This window comes from Heterodontus francisci, chromosome 14 (assembly GCF_036365525.1).
Source record: "Heterodontus francisci isolate sHetFra1 chromosome 14, sHetFra1.hap1, whole genome shotgun sequence".
Classification (NCBI taxonomy): Eukaryota; Metazoa; Chordata; class Chondrichthyes; order Heterodontiformes; family Heterodontidae; genus Heterodontus; species Heterodontus francisci.
This window is the reverse complement of record NC_090384.1, coordinates 70,792,058-70,813,349: the sequence shown is the minus strand read 5'-3', so window position 1 is coordinate 70,813,349 and position 21,292 is coordinate 70,792,058. Positions and strand designations below refer to the sequence as shown.

The 21,292-nt window shown below is 44.3% G+C and overlaps 1 protein-coding gene across 3 annotated transcripts in view; it reads left to right on the top strand.

The window, feature by feature from the left end:
- The window catches only part of abtb2b (ankyrin repeat and BTB (POZ) domain containing 2b), a 304,666-nt gene that overhangs the window by 258,799 nt on the left and 24,575 nt on the right, over window positions 1–21,292 (top strand). For 2 of the 3 annotated variants that reach the window (XM_068046432.1, XM_068046431.1), the window contains 6 exons: window positions 3,893–3,982; window positions 4,107–4,208; window positions 11,225–11,321; window positions 18,113–18,248; window positions 19,755–19,981; window positions 20,752–20,930. In XM_068046432.1, coding sequence (XP_067902533.1) covers window positions 3,893–3,982; window positions 4,107–4,208; window positions 11,225–11,321; window positions 18,113–18,248; window positions 19,755–19,981; window positions 20,752–20,930 — 831 coding nt within the window. The remainder of the gene's footprint in view (window positions 1–3,892; window positions 3,983–4,106; window positions 4,209–11,224; window positions 11,322–18,112; window positions 18,249–19,754; window positions 19,982–20,751; window positions 20,931–21,292) is intronic. The other variant, XM_068046433.1, reaches the window with a different exon arrangement.

Below are 21,292 nucleotides of genomic sequence, written 5' to 3'. Positions count from 1 at the left end.
CGGCCCAAATATATAGGGTTTTACTTACCCAGCAGCCCCTTGGTCGGCCGAAAACAAAAGGGAATTAAGATTAAGCTGAAACTGACCTTCCCAGCTGCTCACTCGCTCGCACTCTCTGCTCCCGAATAAGCTGCTGCAAAGAAAGGTAAGTTATTTTAAACGCCCCAAATATATAGGGTTTTACTTACCCAGCAGCCCCTTGATCTGCCGAAAACAAAAGGGAATTAAGTTTAAGCTGAAACTGACCTTCCCAGCTGCTCACTCGCTCGCACTCTCTGCTCCCAAATAAGCTGCTGCAATGAAAGTGAATGTTTAGTTTAGAGATACAGCACTGAAACAGTGATGAAATACTCTCCACTTGCCTGGATGAATGTGGCTCCAACAACACTCAGGAAGCTCGACGCCATCCAGGACAAAGCAGCCCGCTTGATTGGTACCCCATCCACCACCTAAAAAAAAAATGACTCCCTCCACCACTGACGCACAGTGGCAGTAGTGCATACCATTACAAGATGCACTGCAGCAACTCACCACGCCTCCTTCGACAACACGGTCCAAACCCACGACCTCTTCCACCTAGAATGACAAGGGTGGCAGACGGGAACCACCTGCAACTTCCCCTCCAAGCCACATACTTTCCTCACTTGGAAATATATCGCTGTTCCTTCATTGTCGCTGGATCAAAATCCTGGAACTCCCTCCCAAATAGCACTGTGGGTGCACCTGCACCAGACGGACTGCAGTGGTTCAAGAAGGCAGCTCACCACTACCTGCTCAAGGGCAATTAGGAATGGGAAACAAATGCTGGCCTTGCCAACGACGCCCACATCCCATGAAATGAATAAAAAAAACAAAATGAGTACTGACAACGTAGCTGGCAACTGAATGCGCCAATTTGCACACATGCGCCGATTGGCTCATACTCACTGTGCATGTGCTGCGTTCCACATTGCCAGGACTGGTTGGCGCATGCGCAGATGATGTCATCGCCTAACGCGGGGAGAGAGCGGGGTGGGGGATGCAGGGAGTGAGCGTGGGTGGGGGAAGCGGGGAGAGAGCGGGGGTGAGGGAAGCGGGGAGAGAGCTTGGTGGTGGTGGGTGTGCTCTCCTCCCCCCCCAGCCCCCCCCCCCCGGATGCTCCCCCCCTTCGCTCTTCCCCCCTGCCCGCTCGCTCTCAGCCCCTCCCCTGCTCGTTCGCTCTCCCCCCCCCCCACCCCACCCCCCCACCCACTCGCTCACTTGCTCTCTCCCTCCCCGGCCCACTCACTCTCTCCCTCCGGCCATTATGTCCTGCCATGTATTTACGTTGTCTTCGTGTGACTACTTCAGCAGCGCCACCTTTAGTCCTGGCAGCTGCCTGACGTCACAGACTGTGATGTTTAGTGGCACAGGCTGCATTTGCGGATGTGCCAGTGCAGCGCCACCTAGTGGTTGCATTGTCAGCAAACGCAGCCTAAAAAAAATTGGAAAAGATTCCATGGCACTATTTTGAAGAAGAGCAGGGAGTTATCCCCAGAGTCATGGCCATTATTTATCCCTCAATCAACATCAATAGATTATTTGGACATCATCACATTACTGCCCTTCCTTCATCAATCATTGAGTTTTTTGAGGAAGTGACGAAGATGATTGATGAAGGAAGGGCAGTGGATGTTATCTATATGGACTTCAGTAAAGCCTTTGACAAGGTCCCTCATGGAAGACTGGTACAAAAGGTGAAGTCACACGGGATCAGAGATGAGCTGGCAAGATGGATACAGAACTGGCTCTGTCATAGAAGACAGAGGGTAGCAGTGGAAGGGTGCTTTTCTGAATGGAGGGCTGTGACTAGTGGTGTTCCGCAGGGATCAGTGCTGGGACCTTTGCTGTTTGTAATATATATAAATGATGTGGAGGAAAATGTAGCTGGTCTGATTAGTAAGTTTGCGGACGACACAAAGGTTGGTGGAGTTGCGGATAGTGTTGAGGATTGTCAGAGGATACAGCAGGATATAGATCGGTTGGAGACTTGGGCGGAGAAATGGCAGATGGAATTTAATCCGGACAAATGTGAGGTAATGCATTTTGGAAGGTCTTATGCAGGTGGAAAGTATACAGTAAATGGCAGAACCCTTAGGAGTATTGACAGGCAGAGAGATCTGGGCGTACAGGTCCACAGGTCACTGAAGGTGGCAACGCAGGTGGATAAGGTAGTCAAGAAGGCATACGGCATGCTTGCTTTCATCGGTCGGGGCATAGGATATAAAAATTGGCAAGTCATGCTGCAGTTGTACAGAACTTTCGTTAGGCCACACTTAGAATATTGCGTGCAATTCTGGTCGCCACACTACCAGAAGGACGTGGAGGCTTTGGAGAGGGTACAGAAGAGGTTTACCAGGATGTTGCCTGGTCTGGAGGGCATTAGCTATGAGGAGAGGTAGGATAAACTCGGATTGTTTTCACTGGAACGAACGAGGTGGAGGGGCGACATGATAGAGGTTTACAAAGTTATGAGCAGCATGGACAGAGTGGATAGTCAGAAGCTTTTTCCCAGGGTGGAAGAGTCAGTTACTAGGGGACATAGGTTTAAGGTGCGAGGGGAAAAGTTTAGAGGGGATATGTGAGGCAAGTTCTTTACACAGAGGGCGGTGAGTGCCTGGAACTTGCTGCCGGGGGAGGTGGTGGAAGCAGGTACGATAGCGACGTTTAAGAGGCATCTTGACAAATACATGAATAGGATGGAAATAGAGGGATACGGTCCCCGGAAGTGCAGAAGGTTTTAGTTAAGGCAGGCATCAAGATCGGCGCAGGCTTGGAGGGCCGAATGGCCTGTTCCTGTGCTGTACTGTTCTTTGTTCTTTGCTCTTTGTACTGTTTGTGGGAGCTTGCTGGGTGCAAATTGGTTGTCGTGTTTCCTACATTACAACAGTGGCTACACTTGAAAAAAAAAGTACTTTATCGGCTGTAAAGTGCTTTGGAGTGTCCTGAGGTTGTGACAGGAGCTAAATAAATGCAAGCCTTTCATTCTTTTGAAAAATACTACCGAAAAACTGATGAATAGCAACCAAGTATGTAAGGTGATTACACTTGATGGTGATGCTTTTAATAACACTGATTAGTCCAAGTAAGATCAGTTAACCTATTTTTATAGGGCCTTGTCCAGTGCTCTCCACAAAATGTAGAGACCTTTTATAATGTTTTTCATACTGGCAAATGTACTCAATGATTATATGAAACGGCCTTTTATATTTCAGGCTGGGTTTTAAGATAGTGGCCTATGACTCCTACTTTCCTGAATTTAACTCCCGATCATGCTGCAGATTTCCCTGCAAAATATAATCTGAGGGAAACTGCATGTGCAGAGTGGCCGTGACAAATCGGTAACTATGCACGTGCAAGATAATTGCACTGTGAAGTTATTACCTAGTGGTACAAATATATAAGGGTTGGGGTATACACATGATAATGTCACAATGTGGAGTCATCACTGGAGTGTGTGTGTGCACAGTGAAGTTTGCCCTTTAATTGGAAAAAGTCATTATGACCCGGGAGAATGCATGCTTATATCATGTTTCATTGTTTCAAAATAAATCTGGCAGTTTTACCTTAATGTGGCAACAGGTTGTGAAATGGGAGCCAGCAAGCTAATGAAAACTATAAAAGCAACTTAAGGCTCTGTTTCAAAGTGCTAAACCTGCCCCACACATACATCTTTATTGATCAAGCGTCTCAAGATATCTTCTACAATCATGACCTAAAATGTAACTGCAACCCACATGCAACCTCTGTGCCATTCCAAAGTTCAGGGCTATTGCTAACCAATTATACCTGGATATTGCGTGTGTTTTAATATTGATACAATGTTTATAATCAGTCATTTTCACACTCAACTTATTGAGCTGTATTTGCACAGGGGATGACACCATTGATGTACGCTTGTGCTGCAGGAGATGAAGCTATGGTCCAGATGTTAATTGATGCTGCTGCAAACTTGGATCTTTCAGTATGTCTTCATTTACTTTAGATAAGAAACTAATTATCAGAAAGCAACATATATTTTTGCATTTCTCAAATTTTCACAAGAGGCACTGATAATGAAATAATTCTGTCTCATCCACTCTGCACAGCTTCCCAGTAATACTCAGAGATACCCTTCGGTGCACCCAGACAGCAGGCGCTGGACAGCCCTCACCTTTGCCGTGCTGCATGGACACATCCCTGTTGTTCAGGTATAATAAAAACAGAAAGTGCTGGAAATACTCAGCAGGTCTCGCAGCAGCGGTGGAGAGAGAAGCAGAGTTAACATTTCAGGTCTGTGACCTTTCATCACAACTGTTGTTCAGATATCAGATAAACCAAAGCAGGGCCAAATGGCTGAGTGGATTTGGTAGCAATAGCTTTTGCTATACACAATATTTAACAACATTTATGTTTACAATTAGGGATTTTAATATAAAAAGGTTTTTTTTTTCCACTGGACTACAGAATGCTCTTTTTTTAGTGCAATGTGGTAAGTCTGACAACTGCCTCATTTATACTTTCCTTGTTTCTCACTCCCATCACTAATCTAGGTCCGAAGGCTATCTTTGTAACAAACCTGATTATATGCTCAAACGTACCCGACATGAACCAGACTGCAGAGCTTTGCCAAAACTAGCTTCATCACTTGTAGATATTATTGTTGTTCCATCTCTGTGGTTAAATCTAGTGTAACTTTAAAATTACCTTAGAGAGTAGAGCTCCTGTCCTCCGTTACCAACTGTTTTCTCCATCCTCCACCATCTGCTACCTCTTACCTCTCCTCAAATTCTGAATATGTGAAACGTAGGACTTTTTCATATCTAAAATCAAGGCCATCTATAATTGCACCTCAACTTCTTCAGCCTTCTTACATCTTGGCACCTTGAAGAATGAGAGGTGATCAAACTGAATCATATGAAATTCTTACAGGGCTTGACAGGGTAAATACTGAGAAGATGTTTCCTCTGGCTGGGGAATCTTGAACACAGGGTCACAATCTTCAAATAAGGGTTCAACCATTTAAGTCTGAGATGAGGAGAAACTTCTTCACTCAAAGGACTGTCAATCATTGGAACTCTCTATGCCAGAAGCCTGTAAATGCTCAGTCGTTGAGTATATTCAAGGCAGAGACTGATGGATTTTTGGGCACTAAGGGAATTTGGGGATAGTGTGGGAAGGTGGTGTTGTGGTAGAACGTCAGCCATGATCTTGCTGAATAGCAGACCAGACACAAAGGGCCAAATGGCTGACTCCACCTCTTATTTCCTATGTTCTTATCAGTCCAATCTGTTGCTCCGTCCATCTTCCAAACCACCCCTAATACCACCCTTGTTGACCACCCTTGTTCTATAGTTTTTCCCTGACTTTGCTTCGTAAAATTCAGTTTGTTCATGAAATGTTCTTACCCCTTTGACCTTCTCCCTTCACAACTCCATAATGCCAATTTCTCCTGCTCAACCTTTTGTTCACTGATATTATCAGCCTAACTTTAACTTCTGACACTGTCCCTACCTCCATCAAAGCATATAGCGAACAACCTATCTTAAATCTCTCTGCACTCTCCAATTATTGTATTATCTTCAATCTTTCCTTCCTTTGCAAAGTCCTGGAATACTTGTTGACTCTCAATTATGAACTCAACTTTTCCATATTTGAGACGCCGAAATTAGGTTTTAGCCCATGACACAAAGATTGTTTTGCCCAAGGTCACTAATGGCATCCTCTGAGACTATGAGCACTGCTGTCCATCCTTACTTTTTAATCTTTCTGACACCCTTGATCATTCCATCCTCTTAACATCCCTCTGTGATAGCACACCTTTGTGGCAATGCTCTTTCCTGGTTCTGCGCAATACTTTGCCTAAAAACAATGGCCACAAAAATTGGCTCCTTGGTGCCCTGTTTATCGCTCTATGAGAGCTGTTTTGGCTCCAAAATGGCATCCGCGACATGCACACGTACACTTCTGGTTTTGTGCTGTACCGGGCGCCATTATGTTGAGCGCACAGGGAGTGTCTGCTGGTATTGGACAGAGTAGACAGATCGTGACATCAGTCAGCAGGTAATGCTGATTTGACACCAGTGCTGACATTTTGGAGCTCAATGCTCCAGCTAATGCCACCTGTTCAGCAGCAGGAAGTGACCCCAGCAGTACTATTTACAGGTATCATCAACTATTGCAGGTTAGTTGTTGATTGATTTCTATGGATTCTTGCTGTGATTGTAGAAGTGTTTGATGGATTCTAGAGTTCATTAAAGTTACTACAGTGAGTGGTGTAACATATGCTGAACAACTTTGTCCTGACTTCGAGGATTTTGCACAACGCACCTGTTCCCAGACATGGCTTAGACCTTGGATTACAGCATGACAAGAGAATGAGCAAAGGCAACACAGAGCAGGGCAAGCTGCTGGAAGAGAGAGGAGGGGGAGAAGAGCTGTCAGCAGGAGGCCATATCCTCCCAGGACTTCAGGGAGTAATTCTCCGACCTGAATCTCAGTGAAGAACAGTGTGCGAGACTTCCAGAAACTGGAATAGTCATATAAATACCGTGGCTACAAGAGCAGTTCAGAGGCTAGGAATCCTGCGGCAAGTAACTCGCCTCCTGACTCCCCAAAGCCTGGCCACCATCTACAAGGCACAAGTCAGGAATGTGATGGAATACTCTCCAATAGCCTGGATGGGTGCAGCTCCAACAACACTCAAGAAGCTCGACACCATCCAGGACAAAGCAGCCCGCTTGATTGGCACCCCATCCACAAACATTCACTCCCTCCACCACTGACGCACAGTGGCAGCAGTGTGTACCGGTGTGCACTGCAGCAATGCACCAAGGCTCCTTCGACAACACCTTCCAAACCTGCGACCTCTACCACCTTGTAGGACAAGGGCAGCAAATGCATGGGAAAGCCACAAGTTCCCCTCCAAGCCACACACCATCCTGACTTGAAACTATATCGCCCATTGCTTCCCTGTCGCTGGGTCAAACTCCTGGAACTCCCTTCCTAACAGCACTGTGGGTGTACCTACCTCACGTGGACTGCAGAGGTTCAAGAAGGCAGCTCACCACCACCTTCTCAAGGGCAATTAGGGATGGGCAATAAATGCTGGCCTAGCCAGCGATGCCCACATCCCATGAATGAATAAAGAAAAAAAAAATCTGTGCTTCACTGAGGAAATCCTCACCAAAATCTATTAGCTGCTGCAGCCACAACTGCAACCTCAGAGCAGGGTGAGGACAACATTGCCAGTGACTATGAAGGTGACCGTGGTCAAGAACTTTTATGCATCTGACTCCTTCCATGCAGAGCAGGCAATATTTGCAACATCTCCCAGTTTGCCATCCACTGTTGCATTAGGGAGGTCACTGAGGCTCTGTATTCCAAGAGATCTGAATACATTTCATTCTCACTTGCCAGAGAGAAGCAAGCAGACGATTGCAGGCTTCCCCATGGTGCAGGGTACCATTGACTGCACACATGCCGCTTTGCACCCACCACATGTCAACTCTGAGATGTATCGCAACCAGAAGGGATTTCACTCCTTCAAAGTCCAGCTGATGTGTGACCATGTGCAGCATCGCATGCAGGTCAATGCTTAGTATTCTGAAAGTAGTCACGATGCCTCATTCTGCAGCAGTCTGCTGTGCCATCTGTGTTTGATCCACCATGGCAAACAAAAGAGGACTATCCTTTGACAACATGGCTTATGACTCCAGTGCGCAACCCATGCACGTGAGCAGCATGCATATAACGAAACCTATGCTGCCATAAGAAATGTGTCAAAACATACCATTGGTGTGCTGAAATTATGCTTCTGTGGCCTGGACCGTTCTGGAGGAGCCCTGCAGTACACAACAGAGCATGTGTCAAGATTTGTGGTGGTCATGCTACACAACCTCATCATCATGAGGACACAGCCCTTGCCACCAACTATACAGTGGCCAGCTGAGGAGGCGGAAAAGGAAGAGAAGGAAGAAGAGGAGGGGGAAGAGGGAGGGCGGAGGAAACCAACACAACCTCTTTCTGGCTGGGCTGTGCGTGAACGACATACAACTGTGACATCAGTAGATGCAACACCAATTCCTCATTCATCAACAGTCAGGACTTTCTCTCTGTTACTGACCATCAGAGCATTCACTTGGTCACAATGCAAAAGTGACAACACCACAAACATTCCAGACCAAATTTATAAATCAAGCCATGCCATTTTCTCTACAAGCATCAACTAATCACCCTTGTGTATTCCCTCAGTGCCTGTCTTCCATGTGCCATTGCACGATCTAGTGCTCCTATGCAGTGATACTCCAATGACTACAGCATGGCTGGTGGAAGGCTGCTTACTTTCAGTGGGAAGATGGCAGATGACCTTGCAGGATGGCCTTGAGCAGCTCTGGGCTAAGAAGACCCAGATTCAGACTGCATCACCTCGGTGAGGGCGGCAGTCTGGGCTGGCTGGCTGATGGGCAACATCACAGGCATTGACAGAGTGGAAGTGGTGGGAGGACAAATGCTGTCACCCTGAGAGAGAACAGCAGATTCAAGCTCCATGGAGCCACTAACACTACCCTGGGACGGCACCTCAATAATCCTAGTAATCCATCAGAGGACAGATTACTGGACTCTTGTGAGACCCTTTAGGCCCATTTGAACACAGGTATGTGCAGTCATGATGGCAGCAGGTTGAGCTTTCTTGGCAGCAAGCTGAGCTTGCATGACTTCAGACTGAACTTGCACTGCAGCACCCAGACATTGGGTGGCTTCTGCTTGTGCTGCAATGGGACCTGAGACATCGGCCATCAGATGCTGCATCATGGTTAGGTCCACAAGTATGTTAATGGTGTTGGCCACCACTTCCATGCTGGAAATGTTGGGCTCCACACTCTCCACCAAGCACTGTGCCAAGTTGGTGCTGGACTCCTCCATGCTCCTTGACATTGCACACAGGCTTTCTGACAGGCCTGCCAATGCATCATCAGGTTTTATCTATAGTCCAGCCATCACAGTGCTCATCTGAGTCCTCTGCACCTGTGCTACCCTTGCCCCCATCCCTGGCTGCAGGCCACTTGTACCTGGTGTCTCACCACATGTAGATTCCGCCTCTAAGCTATCCTCTAAGTTACACACAGTGTCAGTATCTAAGCTGGTGGCTGCGAATGTGAGAGCAAGTGATGGTGTTTCTTCATCACAGTCTTCCTGCTGTTCCACGTCTTGCTATTCCAGCACTGCCTGGACAGGTGCAGTTCCTCGGTATCTGAAAGGAGAAAGGAACAAGGGCACGGTTGTTGGGAGTGTGGTGGGGGAAGCAAGAGGTGCTTACACATCTTGTAAATCAGAAGAGATTGTGGGATGAAGGGGAAGTGAGATGTGTGAAGGAAAAATAGGTCTGAGGATATTGTCATCCTCAGTGGTATCAGTCCTGCTTTTGGCCACACCCTCAGCAATAACCACTCTCCTCCATCGGGGTAAGGACATGCAACTATGCCTGGGTCCCATGCTGGTTGACACCTGCTACCTTCAGTTTTGCACCAACTTGTCCTGCAAGAGACAGGGAAGTGTGTCAGTGAATGTAGTGTAATCTGTTTGGGTGATGGCTGTTAGGACGGCACAGTGGTTAGCACTGCAGCCTCACAGCTCCAGCGACCCAGGTTCAGTTCTGGGTACTGCCTGTGTGGAGTTTGTAAGTTCTCCCTGTGATTGTGTGGGTTTCTGCTGGATGCTCTGGTTTCCTCCCACAGCCAAAGACTTGCAGGTTGATAGGTAAATTGCCCCTAGTGTAGGTAGGTGGTAGAAGAATGGTGGGGGATGTGGTAGGGAATACGGGATTAATGTAGGATTAGTATAAATGGGTGGTTGTTGGGTGGCACAGACTTGGTGGGCCAAAGGGCCTGTTTCAGTGCTGTATCTCTCTATGGTCTATGGATGTGCCTATCATAAATAGCTGGCACTGTGTGAAAGCTTTGAGATGTGGGTGTGAGGTTTGCAGCAGCACTAGGTGTGAGAGAGTGAGATGAAGCTATGAATGTTAGCTATAAGTTGTGAGTAATAGAGATTGTAATTAGGTGAGTGATGGTGGTGTGGTGTTTTGAGCAGTGTGTGAGGCTAGTAGTGCAGTTGGTAGGATGTGACATTTGAAGATACATTCATTGACCTCGACCACTCGTGTGGGGTCATTGAACCTTTTGCAGCACTGCATCGAAGTCCTGAGGGCTAGCCTCCTTGCATTGACTGCCATGGCTATCTGATCCCAGTGCCTTCGCAAAGTTTGTCTGGAGGGTATCCTGGTCCTCTGTGGATAAATGATATCTCTCCTCCTCTCCACCCCCTGCACCAAGGCCTCTCATGTAGTGTCGGAAAATCTTGGAACCTGCTCTCTGCCATGTTGTTCATTATTGAGTGTTCCCCTTGTCAAAAGCGCTGTTAAAACGGCATCCAGCACCTGCACTAGCCACAGTGCACCTCCTTTTAAGAAGTGCAGGCCAACTTTAAGTAGTGCTAGCCTCTCATGGTTTTGTGCCCCTTGGTCGGGTGTGCAGCCACTCAACAGTGCATTTAGCAATGGCAACACACTGCACTAATTTAAATTCGACAGCATGCAGTTTGCATACTGCCTGCATCAGAAGCAATGAGTATGGGGTGTAATCTGTATCGTAATCCATCACCTGTTTTTGGGCCCTGTCCAATTTTGGCCCCAATATTACATATATTCTGATGGGTTTTTTCACCTTGCACATAATCATCACAGATGTTACCCCAGGGCCCCTTTTTTGACAGCTTTTTCTACATTGCCTATTTGCTGGGCAGTGGTGACATCACTTCAGGGATCAGGATCCACAGGTATGCTAATGGCTAAAGTCTCTCTGGATCGATGTAAAACATTTCTATGTAAATTACTGTGTCTGCCAACCTGGGTGTACCTTCAGAGGCTCTAGGTTAGAGATGAGGGTAGGGGGTGAACAGCCAGGGTGGTAACTCCTCCTTGCTATTCAGTGATCCCTGCTGGAAAATGTAGGTGTTAGGATATCAGATGATGTCAGAATTGAGCCCAATTAAAAGGTGTTCCGTGGACTGTACACCAGTAAAAGACAGCATCATCCGGTGAGAATAGGAACAGCTATAAACACCCAGGATTTGTTTTTCTAAATTAATAGGCTTCTTAACTTTTATATCATTTTTAATATTGAAGTAAGTTACTCTTCATTAGAATATCTTTGTTACATCCTCACAGCTTCTGCTTGATGCTGGGGCCAATGTGGAAGGTGGACTCGTTAATTCCGGGGAAGATAACTTTGCGGAAACACCACTTCAGCTGGCTTCAGCAGCAGGTAACCTCTCTCTCTTCACTACCTCCAGCAACCCCCACCCCGTCCAACTCCTCATTTTCTTTCTCTCTCTCCCTCCTTTCTCTCTATCTCTCTGCTTCTCTCTCTCACCTGCTCCCTTGCTCTCTTTCTCCCCCTCTCCCCCACCCAACCGCCACTCTTGATTTGAAGAAGCAAGACTCTCCATTTCAGCTTCATTTTTGCAAGATACTGCCAGCCTTTTATTTCCAATAGTCTGGTGTGATGCACATGATGTATTACCTTCATCAGTTCACAAGATAGATAGGGATGGAAGAGGCTAATTTGTCCCTCCTAGCTCATCCATCCAGAACAAACCGACAGCCTATCCATCACAGCTCAGACCATTTCTTAAATGATTCCAGGACTTTTGCCTCCAGTGCTCTTAAATGCAGTCTTGTTTGAGGGGTATTGATATTGAGGCAACACTGTAATATTTCTGATTGACAGTGCTGTGCATTACAAAAAAAACTGTGCATGCATGGCTTAGAATTCAGTTATTCAGGTTGCTGGAGGGATATTAATATCCAATTAACAGCTAAATACGATACCAGCTCAGTAGCCAGTGTCAGAAACTGTCAACTATGACAGACAAAGGGAGGTTTGTATGTTTCTCAACCTAATTCTGGATCCAGTAATTGTGCTACAGATATGGTTTAAATGGGATTAAAATTACTTAGAGCATGTGCTTTTGCCTTGTGACCTGTAAAACCAATAATAGGACAAGACCTCAGATATCCAGTGTTCAAATACAATACTGTTCTAATTCAGTAATTGCAGTTCAAGTAACCATAAATCGTTGTCTTATCCCCTGTGGAAGTAGCTTCTGACACATTTACTCATAACTTGCATATGAGGTGATGTCACAATGAAGTCACCTAATTTTAAGTGAATATGCTTCAAGGTTAAAGGAACGCCATCTCTGGATGGGATTTTCAGTCGGCCATGGGGTCAGGATCAGAGACGTGTGAGCTTGCAATCTCGCGCTGCTGGCCATCATGCCAATTCGGCGCCATTATCCCAATCCTGAGCCATTTTTAGAGAGGATCAGAATGGCTACCTGCCTGTAAGTGCGAGTAGCCAAGTGAGGGCAATTAAGGGACCTATTAAGGCTCTTTTCCCAGCCCGACAGGGATTTCCAGTCGGCATGGAGACTTTGCACATCTGGCCAAAGCACAGCCAGTGCATCAAGGCAGCCTCACGGAAGGAAGGGGGGAGGGGTACAGCTGTGATTAATCCCATGAGGGACCCCCTTCCAGCTGCGCCTGTCATGACCGCTTGGGCCACAGCTGCAGTTACTGGCCATCCCATGAAGGAGTTGCCCCTCCACGATCATGGCCAGACAGCTGTGGCCATTTTAAATTTTTTTAAATCGGACCTTTTCTTCAGAGGGTGCCTTCATGTTGAGGCGCCCTCTGTCTCTCCATCATGAATTGGCTGCTCTGTCCTCGGCCGGTGGGGCTGCCTTCTATTGGCCCTCCAACCTCGGTAACCTGCCCGCTATCCTTAATTGGATGGTAAGCTGCTCCCTTGCTATTAATTGGGTGACACTTAAAAAATTGAGGTGGGCATGTCTAAAATACACTGTCCAAGGTCGGGACCCAAAACTGGTCCTGATATGGGTTCCCAACTCCGGAATGGAAATCCTGCCCCATAATTGAGATTGGGGGAATTCAACTTAGTTGCCAACAATATGGGCAAGCTGAATAACATAAGCAGGAATAAATGATTAACCTGAGGTGATGCAACAATTAAGTAATTTTAACTGTATAACATAGTTCAGTTTTGGATGTTAGGCTCAGTAACTTCAAGTTTGTTCCCTAGATGAACAAATTTGTACTGATAACATCAGTACAAATTGTTCAAATAAAAACATTCAAAAACAGCAGTGGACTGGAAGAAAGAGTTAAAAATTGATCAGAATTCATTGTAGCAGTAGCAGGGGTGTGCAGAAGACAAGTGCTGTTGGCTTTATGTACTACTGATGATGAGACTTATTTTATAAAGAATGACCGACCGATTGCCTCAAATAATCGGTAACATGACACAGATGTTCTTTGGAATCCAGTAACCTTGAATTCATGACTTCTGCTTTCTATTAGATGATGAGATGCAAACCATCGGGAAAAGAGCACCCAAACAAAACTCAGGCAGAGCTGAATTGACGTTTAAGAGTTCATCACAGATGTGTTGCACACTAGAGTTGGATTTTTATCTGACGCAGACATGCATATGCACCATTTAATCAGAAGTTCTTGGACCCCCTAATGCATCACTTGCACAGCAGACTGCATTAGTGTACACGACTGAACCATGCATCCCTTTTCCTGAAATAAGCCATGTATTTATTTGTAACCAATTCAAGAGCAAAGGAGGCAACTTCATTTGCATTTAGCAGATCTCAATAGCCTTCACTTCAGCTCTATAATCACAGCACTGAGCCCAGCAGTCAACTGGGCTTCTGCAAAAAATAACATATCTGAACAAAGGAAAGGCAAAAATATTTTCCCTAAGGGTATTTTCTAATCATATATTAATTGAAAATAACAGGAATTGTAGATTTTGCAGAATTTGACATAATAAGCTATCATAACTATCAGAAAGGTTATGATTTATTATGCTATGAAAGTTTTCATTTCTCCTACAGCCTTCAGGCTTTCACAACCCAAGCCTGGTATCGCCTAATCATTACTTCCTGGCTTCCTGATCTGCCTTATCTTCGTTTCTACTCTTTTGAACCCTGTAGTGTTACACATTGTTGGCTTTGGCCTATTCGCATTCATTTCATAATAATAATAAAAATTCTACTAGGTCTGTACTGAAATATGGGACGGAGAGTCCAAGGTGAGGGCCTTTGTATTTCCTATTGTAACAAGAAGCCATCTGAATGATTCATTGTAGCTGCACAGGGTTGACCACTATTACATTTGTTGTAGCAAAATACCTTTACTCTACTTTTTTCTGCTGATTGTTTAAAATTCAAAATTTATTCTTCAATCCAAATCACTTTACCAGAAATTAATGGCTGTCAGCCAATCAGTATGATAAAATGTACTTGTCCGTCTGTTAACATGCTTATGGTGAATGTTCCAGCATTGTATGCTGGAATGAGGAAGCTGTCCTCAAACCCCTTAATCTATTTGACATCTCTATGCTGTGTAAAACTCACTGGACCAGTCGTTATCACTATTTTAGAAAAGGACTAAACAGGAGCTGCATTGGGGATAAAAAGTGTAAAAAGAAACAAAACAGCTTATTGTTTCATGTGTGAATATTCTGTGTATACGCATAAGTCTTTTAATCAAAATAAACTCTAAAACTTCTTCATATTATGGGCTCCTGTAATGACTAAGTGAATTTATCCAGTGAGTAGCAAAGCCAAGCTAGGCTCTGAACAACAGAAGGAAAAATGAGCTCGGATTTACATCAATAACAGCAACAATTTGGCTTTATAAAACAGTCACAGGACTATTATAAATTATTTGACAGAGCCACATAAAAGTTTATGAGGGTAGATGACCAAAAGCTTGGTCAAAAAGGTAGGTTTTAAGGAGCATTTTATAGGAGGAAAGAGAGGTAGATTTGGGAGCTGAAAATAGATGCTCTTTAGTTAGAATGAAGGGAATCATTGGTGCTGTTACATGGGCTCTGTACTCTTGTCTTAGTCTAGGTGATGAGTATACCTGGAAAATGTTTTAATGGATGAGCACTGTAGTCCATTTGTTCCCAGAAGCAATTCTCCTGTCTTACAAATGTATTCATTTGTAAGTGAAAATTAGCCTTGTACTTGTTACCAACCTTAATGTGTTATTATGAAATAAGATTGTCTCTACTTTGACAGAGGAATTAATTAGCTTACTTTAAAGGGTTAAATAGGTTGTCACCTGTAAAAAAGCCTTCAAAAGAATTTCATTTCAATTTGGTGACACTTGTACGCTAAAAGCTGAAGTGGACGTTCCATTTTTAAAAATGTTGTAGAACATACAAATATACGAATTAGGAGCAGGAATAGGCCACTCGGCCCCTCGAGCCTGCTCCGCCATTCAACAAGATCATGGCTGATCTAATTGTAACCTCAACTCCAGATTCCCGCCTACCCCCCATAACCTTTCACCCCCTTGAATCTATCTACCTCTGCCTTAAAAATATTCAAAGACTCTGCTTCCACCACCTTTTGAGGAAGAGAATTCCAAAGACTCACAAGCCTCTGAGAGAAAAAATTTCTCCTCATCTCTGTCTTAAATAGGCGATCCCTTATTTTTAAATAGTGACCCCTAGTTCTAGATTCTCCCACGAGGGGAAACACCCTTTCCACATCCACTCTGTTAAGTTCCCTCAGAAGTGACTAATGCATCCAGTTGTAACATGTGCATATAAAGTATGTAATAGAGCTAATGGAGCTGATTTTCTATTTTGTGGGCTGCGTCTCCTGAGTGCAGAATGTGCGAGCATGAACCAGGAAATCGGGCAGGGAGCTCCTTTAGTACAATCCTCGCCTATTTCATATGAAGCACAATCTTCCCACGAGATCTTTAGGAACAGCTCCAGCGGTCTCAAAAAATGAGAGTTTCATTAATCTCACCACATTTATGTAAATATATGGAACATACTTGAAGGTGAGGTTTCTCATATTCAAAGCACGTTGCAAGGTGAAGAAGTACACTACCTGTATGTATACAGTCACCATTAGCCTTCCAGGGCTACCTGCAGTGTTACAAGCAGACTGATCAAAAATACACTATAATTTTTAATCATTGAAACTGACCTTTTTGGAGCCTGTACTTCAATGTTATGTTAAGAAGGCTTTGAAGACTGCTCCTCTGAAATAGCATGGGATTCTTTGGGATTCCCATGGAAAAAAAGGAACACTGATAATGTAGTAGTAAGCATCTGTCCATCTCGGAAGACGATGGACTACACCTGGGATGTGTGTTACTTCTGAGTTGAACATCGCCTGTTGTGGCTGAAGAGGCCGATTCGCAAGTGGCAATCCCTTCCACAGCTGGCACGGATGAATATTATTGGCCCGAGATCGACTGATGATTTTTCCTTCCACCAGGCTCTCTTTTCCACCATCTGGTCATTTCTTTTGTCCTTTGCTTTTTTCATGCCCTTCCTGACTGCCATTCTCCAGGAACTCCGGTGAACAGCATGGACTTCACAAGCATCGACACTGATCCCGGTCAACCTGAGGTCTTGCTTGCACACATCCTTGTATTGCAGATGTAGGCGACCTGTTGACTGGCTGATAATGTAGAGCTATGGAATCATTCATGCGAGCACACAACGACAATGGCAACAACAATTTATATTTATATAGCAGATAAAATGTCCAAGGCGCTTCACAGAAGGATTATAAAACAAAATATGACACTGAGCCACATAAGGAGATATCAGGGCAGATGAGCAAAAGCTTGGTCAAAGAGATAGGTTTTAAGGAGTATCTTAAAGGAAGAAAGTGAGGTAGAAAGGCAAAGAGGTTTCGGGAGGGAATTCCAGAGCTTAGGGCCCAGTCCATTGCAGGCATGGCCACCAATGGTGGAGCAATTAAAATTGGGGATATTCAAGAGCCCAGAATTAGAGGAGCACAGACATCTTGGAGTGTTCTGCGGCTGGATGAGATTAAGAATTAGGGAGGGGCGAGGCCATGGAGGAATTTGAAAACAAGGATGAGAATTTTAAAATTCAGGTGTGCTTATCCAGGAGCTGTGTAGGTCAGCAAGCATAGGGGAAATGGGTGAAATGGATACGGTGCAACTTAGGGCATAGGCGGCAGAGTTTTGGATGATCTCAAGTTTACGGAGGGTAGAATGTGGGAGGCCAGCCAGGAGTGCATTAGAATAGTCAAGTCTAAATGTAATGAAGGCATGGATGAGTGTTTCAGCAGCAGATAAGCTGTGGATTGGATTGGAGTCGGGCCATGTTACAGAGGTGGAAATAGGTAGTCTTAATGATGATACGGATATATGGTTGGAAGCTCATCTGGGGGTCAACTATGACACCAAGGTTGTAAACAGTCTGGTCTAGTCTCAGACAGTTGCCAGGGAGAGGGATGGAGTTGGTGGCGAGGGAGCAGAATTTATGGCTGGGATTTTCCATATGACCAGTCCACCTCTGCCTGTAAATGACATGAAGAAAATGGTGCCTTCCCTCATCACCCTCTCCCCACCCAAGAACACATGGAAGAGTTGCTCTTCTCTCTCTCCCTTCATGAGTGCCAGTGCTTCTCTTTCCCCTCCACAACACACGGTTCTGACTTTTGATTCCAATAACCAAAACCACAGCTTTCAAAATTTCCACAAATGGAACAGGCAGACAAAAAGTAGAAAAATAAATACAGCCAAAAAAGCAGCAAAACTGATGCATTAAAGCAAAACCCAGTACAACAACTTAGACGCACACTTAAGAACTCAATCTTTCAAGAGCCAGAACGTGTCTTCTCATCATTGCCCATCTTACCTGAGGTAACAGGGCATGGTGACTCCAAGTTGGAAATCCTGTCCCCTGCATTAAGCAAGCTTCCTGCAATAGGTAAGATTCAGGCTGAGAGATTGCCACGAATAAATAATGATGCCTAGGCATGACATCCTAACCATGCAAGTATAAAGGTTGCAGTACCCGAGTCCCACTGCGTCAGAACCAGACCAGAAAATCTAACCTAATATACCACCACTCAGAAGAGTGAACCGATGTTCTACATGTTTACGAGAATGTTGTTGTAGCATTCCTCCTGTGATATTGGTGTTACTTAACATTCCACATGGTGCCCCATCTAGGAAACTATGAGCTGGTTAGCCTTCTGCTCAGCAGAGGTGCGGATCCCCTACTGAGCGTGCTTGACACAAATGGAATGACATCAGTGCTGCATGAGGACATGAACTGCTTTAGCCACGCAGCTGCCCATGGACACAGGTAACCAGCACAGCATTTGTGGGTGGGTGAGATGGGGCAGCCTGATGGTACTGCACATCTTTCGGGACAGTGTAAAATATCACAATTCTAAATTTAACGTGTATATCACTCATGCCAGTTTTGTTCGCTTTGTCTGCAAGCAGATGATTTCTTCTGTCAACTAAAAGTGTTCTAAAGTCCAATTTAGTCAATATGAAAGTGTTAAAAGCATAAAGCATAGAATCCTGTGCCAATTAATACAGTGCAAGCACCTTGACTCCTTTAGAATAGAAGTTATGCAAATAATTTCACTATGCAAGTAATTAGTTACTGCAAGTAATTTGTTAATACTGAGACCGATTCAGAAACCTGCAGTTTTGCTACCAGTGGGACATGAAATGCAAGATTAGAGTACTTGAGCATTAAGAAAAAAAGAAAGACTTGCATTTATGAAGTGCCTTTCATGACCACCAGACATCTCTAAGTGCTTTACAGCCAATGAAGTACTTTTGAAGTGTTGTAATTTATTTATTTAGAGATACAGCACTGAAACAGGCCCTTTGGCCCACCAAATCTGTGCTGACCAACAACCACCCATTTATATTAATGCTACATTAATCCCATATTCCCTACCACATCCCCACCATTCTCCTACCACCTACACTAGGGGCAATTTACAATGGCCAATTTACCTATCAATCTGCAAATCTTTGGCTGTGGGAGGAAACCAGAGCACCCAGTGGAAACCCATGCAGTCACAGGGAGAACTTGCAAACTCTGCACAGGCAGTACCCAGAACTGAACCTGGCTCACTGGAGTTATAAGGCTGCAGTGCTAACCACTGCACCACTGTACCACCCCTAAATGTAGGAAATGTTGTAATGCAGAACCAAATCAGGCGACACACAATAAATGCAGAAATGCATGGAGTTTGTCACAGGATATGTACACACGAATCATTCCCTAATTCAATAAAAATGGAAAAAATTGAAGATGATCTGCAGGTTAGTCAGTACCAGAAAAAGAAAAGACAAATTCATTTTCTGACGAGACAGTCAGAATTCTTCAAATAGATTAGACCTGAAATGTTATCATTTTTCTTTGAGCTGTTGATTGACTTTTTGTGCATTTCTAACATTTTTGTGAATTTATTTATCTGCGGGGGCATGAGTTTGTTGTTGTAACATTACTCCTGTCATGTCTTTCCTGTGATATTGGTGTTACTTAACATTCCACATGTTGACCACTGAGCATTATGGATTTATCAGTGTTGTAGCCAAAGACTATTGTATTTATTATTAAACTTAACCTTTTAACCCCCTAAGTTATTACCTGAGTTTAAAGACTGGTGTTCATCAACAGAATATTCCATATTTCAAGTAGACAGCTTAGTAGGCTGTATTACTGGTAGAATAACAAATCACATTTTGCTGTTGTTTTCTGCTGATTCTTGAGTTTAAAAAAGATCAATAAAATTCTGCTTTGCTTTGATATTTAAGTTTATGCCATTGTTTCCCATATAACTAGGAATGTGTTGCGTAAGTTGCTTACACCACCCCAAGCCCCAAAGACTGATGTCCTCTCTCTGGAAGAAATTTTAGCAGAGGGAGTTGAGAGTGATACTTCAAGCATCGGGAGTATAAATGAAGGACAGGTTAAACTCTGCAAAGCCAGAATGAAAGCTTTACAAGAAGCCATGTATTACAGTGCTGAACATGGCTACCTTGATGTCACGATGGAACTGAGAAACCTTGGTAAGATATTGGATTTTTTAAAATAGTTTTACCCCTCTTATGAAGATTCAAGTGCTTTCCAAAGTGGCCATTCACCATGTGTGAGTGAGTCTAGACAGTGAGTGTCAAAAGTCATCAAAGCTGAGCTTGTACCCGTCCCTGCCCAGTATCTCTACATTCACACTTTACATTGTGGATTACTGCAAGCAAAGTGGGGAGCCTCTCGTTGATTTTCTTCTTGAGGCCAGGTATTGCACCATTTCTAGTCCCAGCTGAAATTAGTGGTCTCAACATAGGTTGAAGATTAAACCAGGATCCTCCTTAGTCTGTACCAGTCAGTACTGCATTAGGTTGTGCGTTTATTAAAAGTGCTAACTCTATAAACACTAAAAAGAATAAACTTGCATTTACAGAGTTCCTTTTATATCCTTTGGATGTCCTGATGTGCTTCACAATCAATGAATTACCCCTGAAGTGTGGTCACTGTTTTGTTTATAGGCAAATGCAGCAGTCAATTTGCACACAAGGTCTCAAAACAGTAACAAGATAAATGTTGGACAGGACACCAGGACAACTCAACTCCCCTTCACTTCAAATATTATCCTGGAATTTTTTTAATATCCACCTACACAGGCAGATGAAGTCTTATTTTAGCTGATCATCCAAAAGCTGCCACCTCTTAGTCTCTCAGGACTGCACTGATGTTAACCTATGTACTCAAGTCTCTAGAATGAATATTCTTTTTTATTTCCACCATTTTAAAACTGCTTTGATCCTGTTCTTTCCTGTAGGTGTCCCCTGGAAACTACATGTGTGGATTGAGTCTCTGAGGACCTCATACCATCAATGCAGGTATCCTGTGATGCAGTACCTGTTACGGGAATTCACTACTATCAAAGAGGAGGATTACAATGAGGAGCTGATCCATGAGGGGCTTCCACTGATGGTTGACATTCTCAGGGTTAGCAAGGTAGAATGCTTTCAGTTTTGTTGTGATATTGTAGTAGAAGTGATATGATTGGCCCAGGGATGTCATGATCTAGAATGCATATAACCTACGCTTTTCCCCATTAAGTTATAAAATCCAGCTGGATTAGAATACAGGTGGCAGCACTAAATCAAAAGAAAAGCAATATTTATTTTGATAAACGCACCATCCTGACTTGGAACTATATCGCCGTTCCTTCACTGTCGTTGGGTCAAAATCCTGGAACTCCCTTCCTAACAGCACTGTTGATGTAGTTAGACCCCAAGGACTGCAACAGTTCACAAAGGCAGCTCACCACCACCTTCTCAAGGGAAATTAGGGATGGGCAACAAATGCTGACCTAG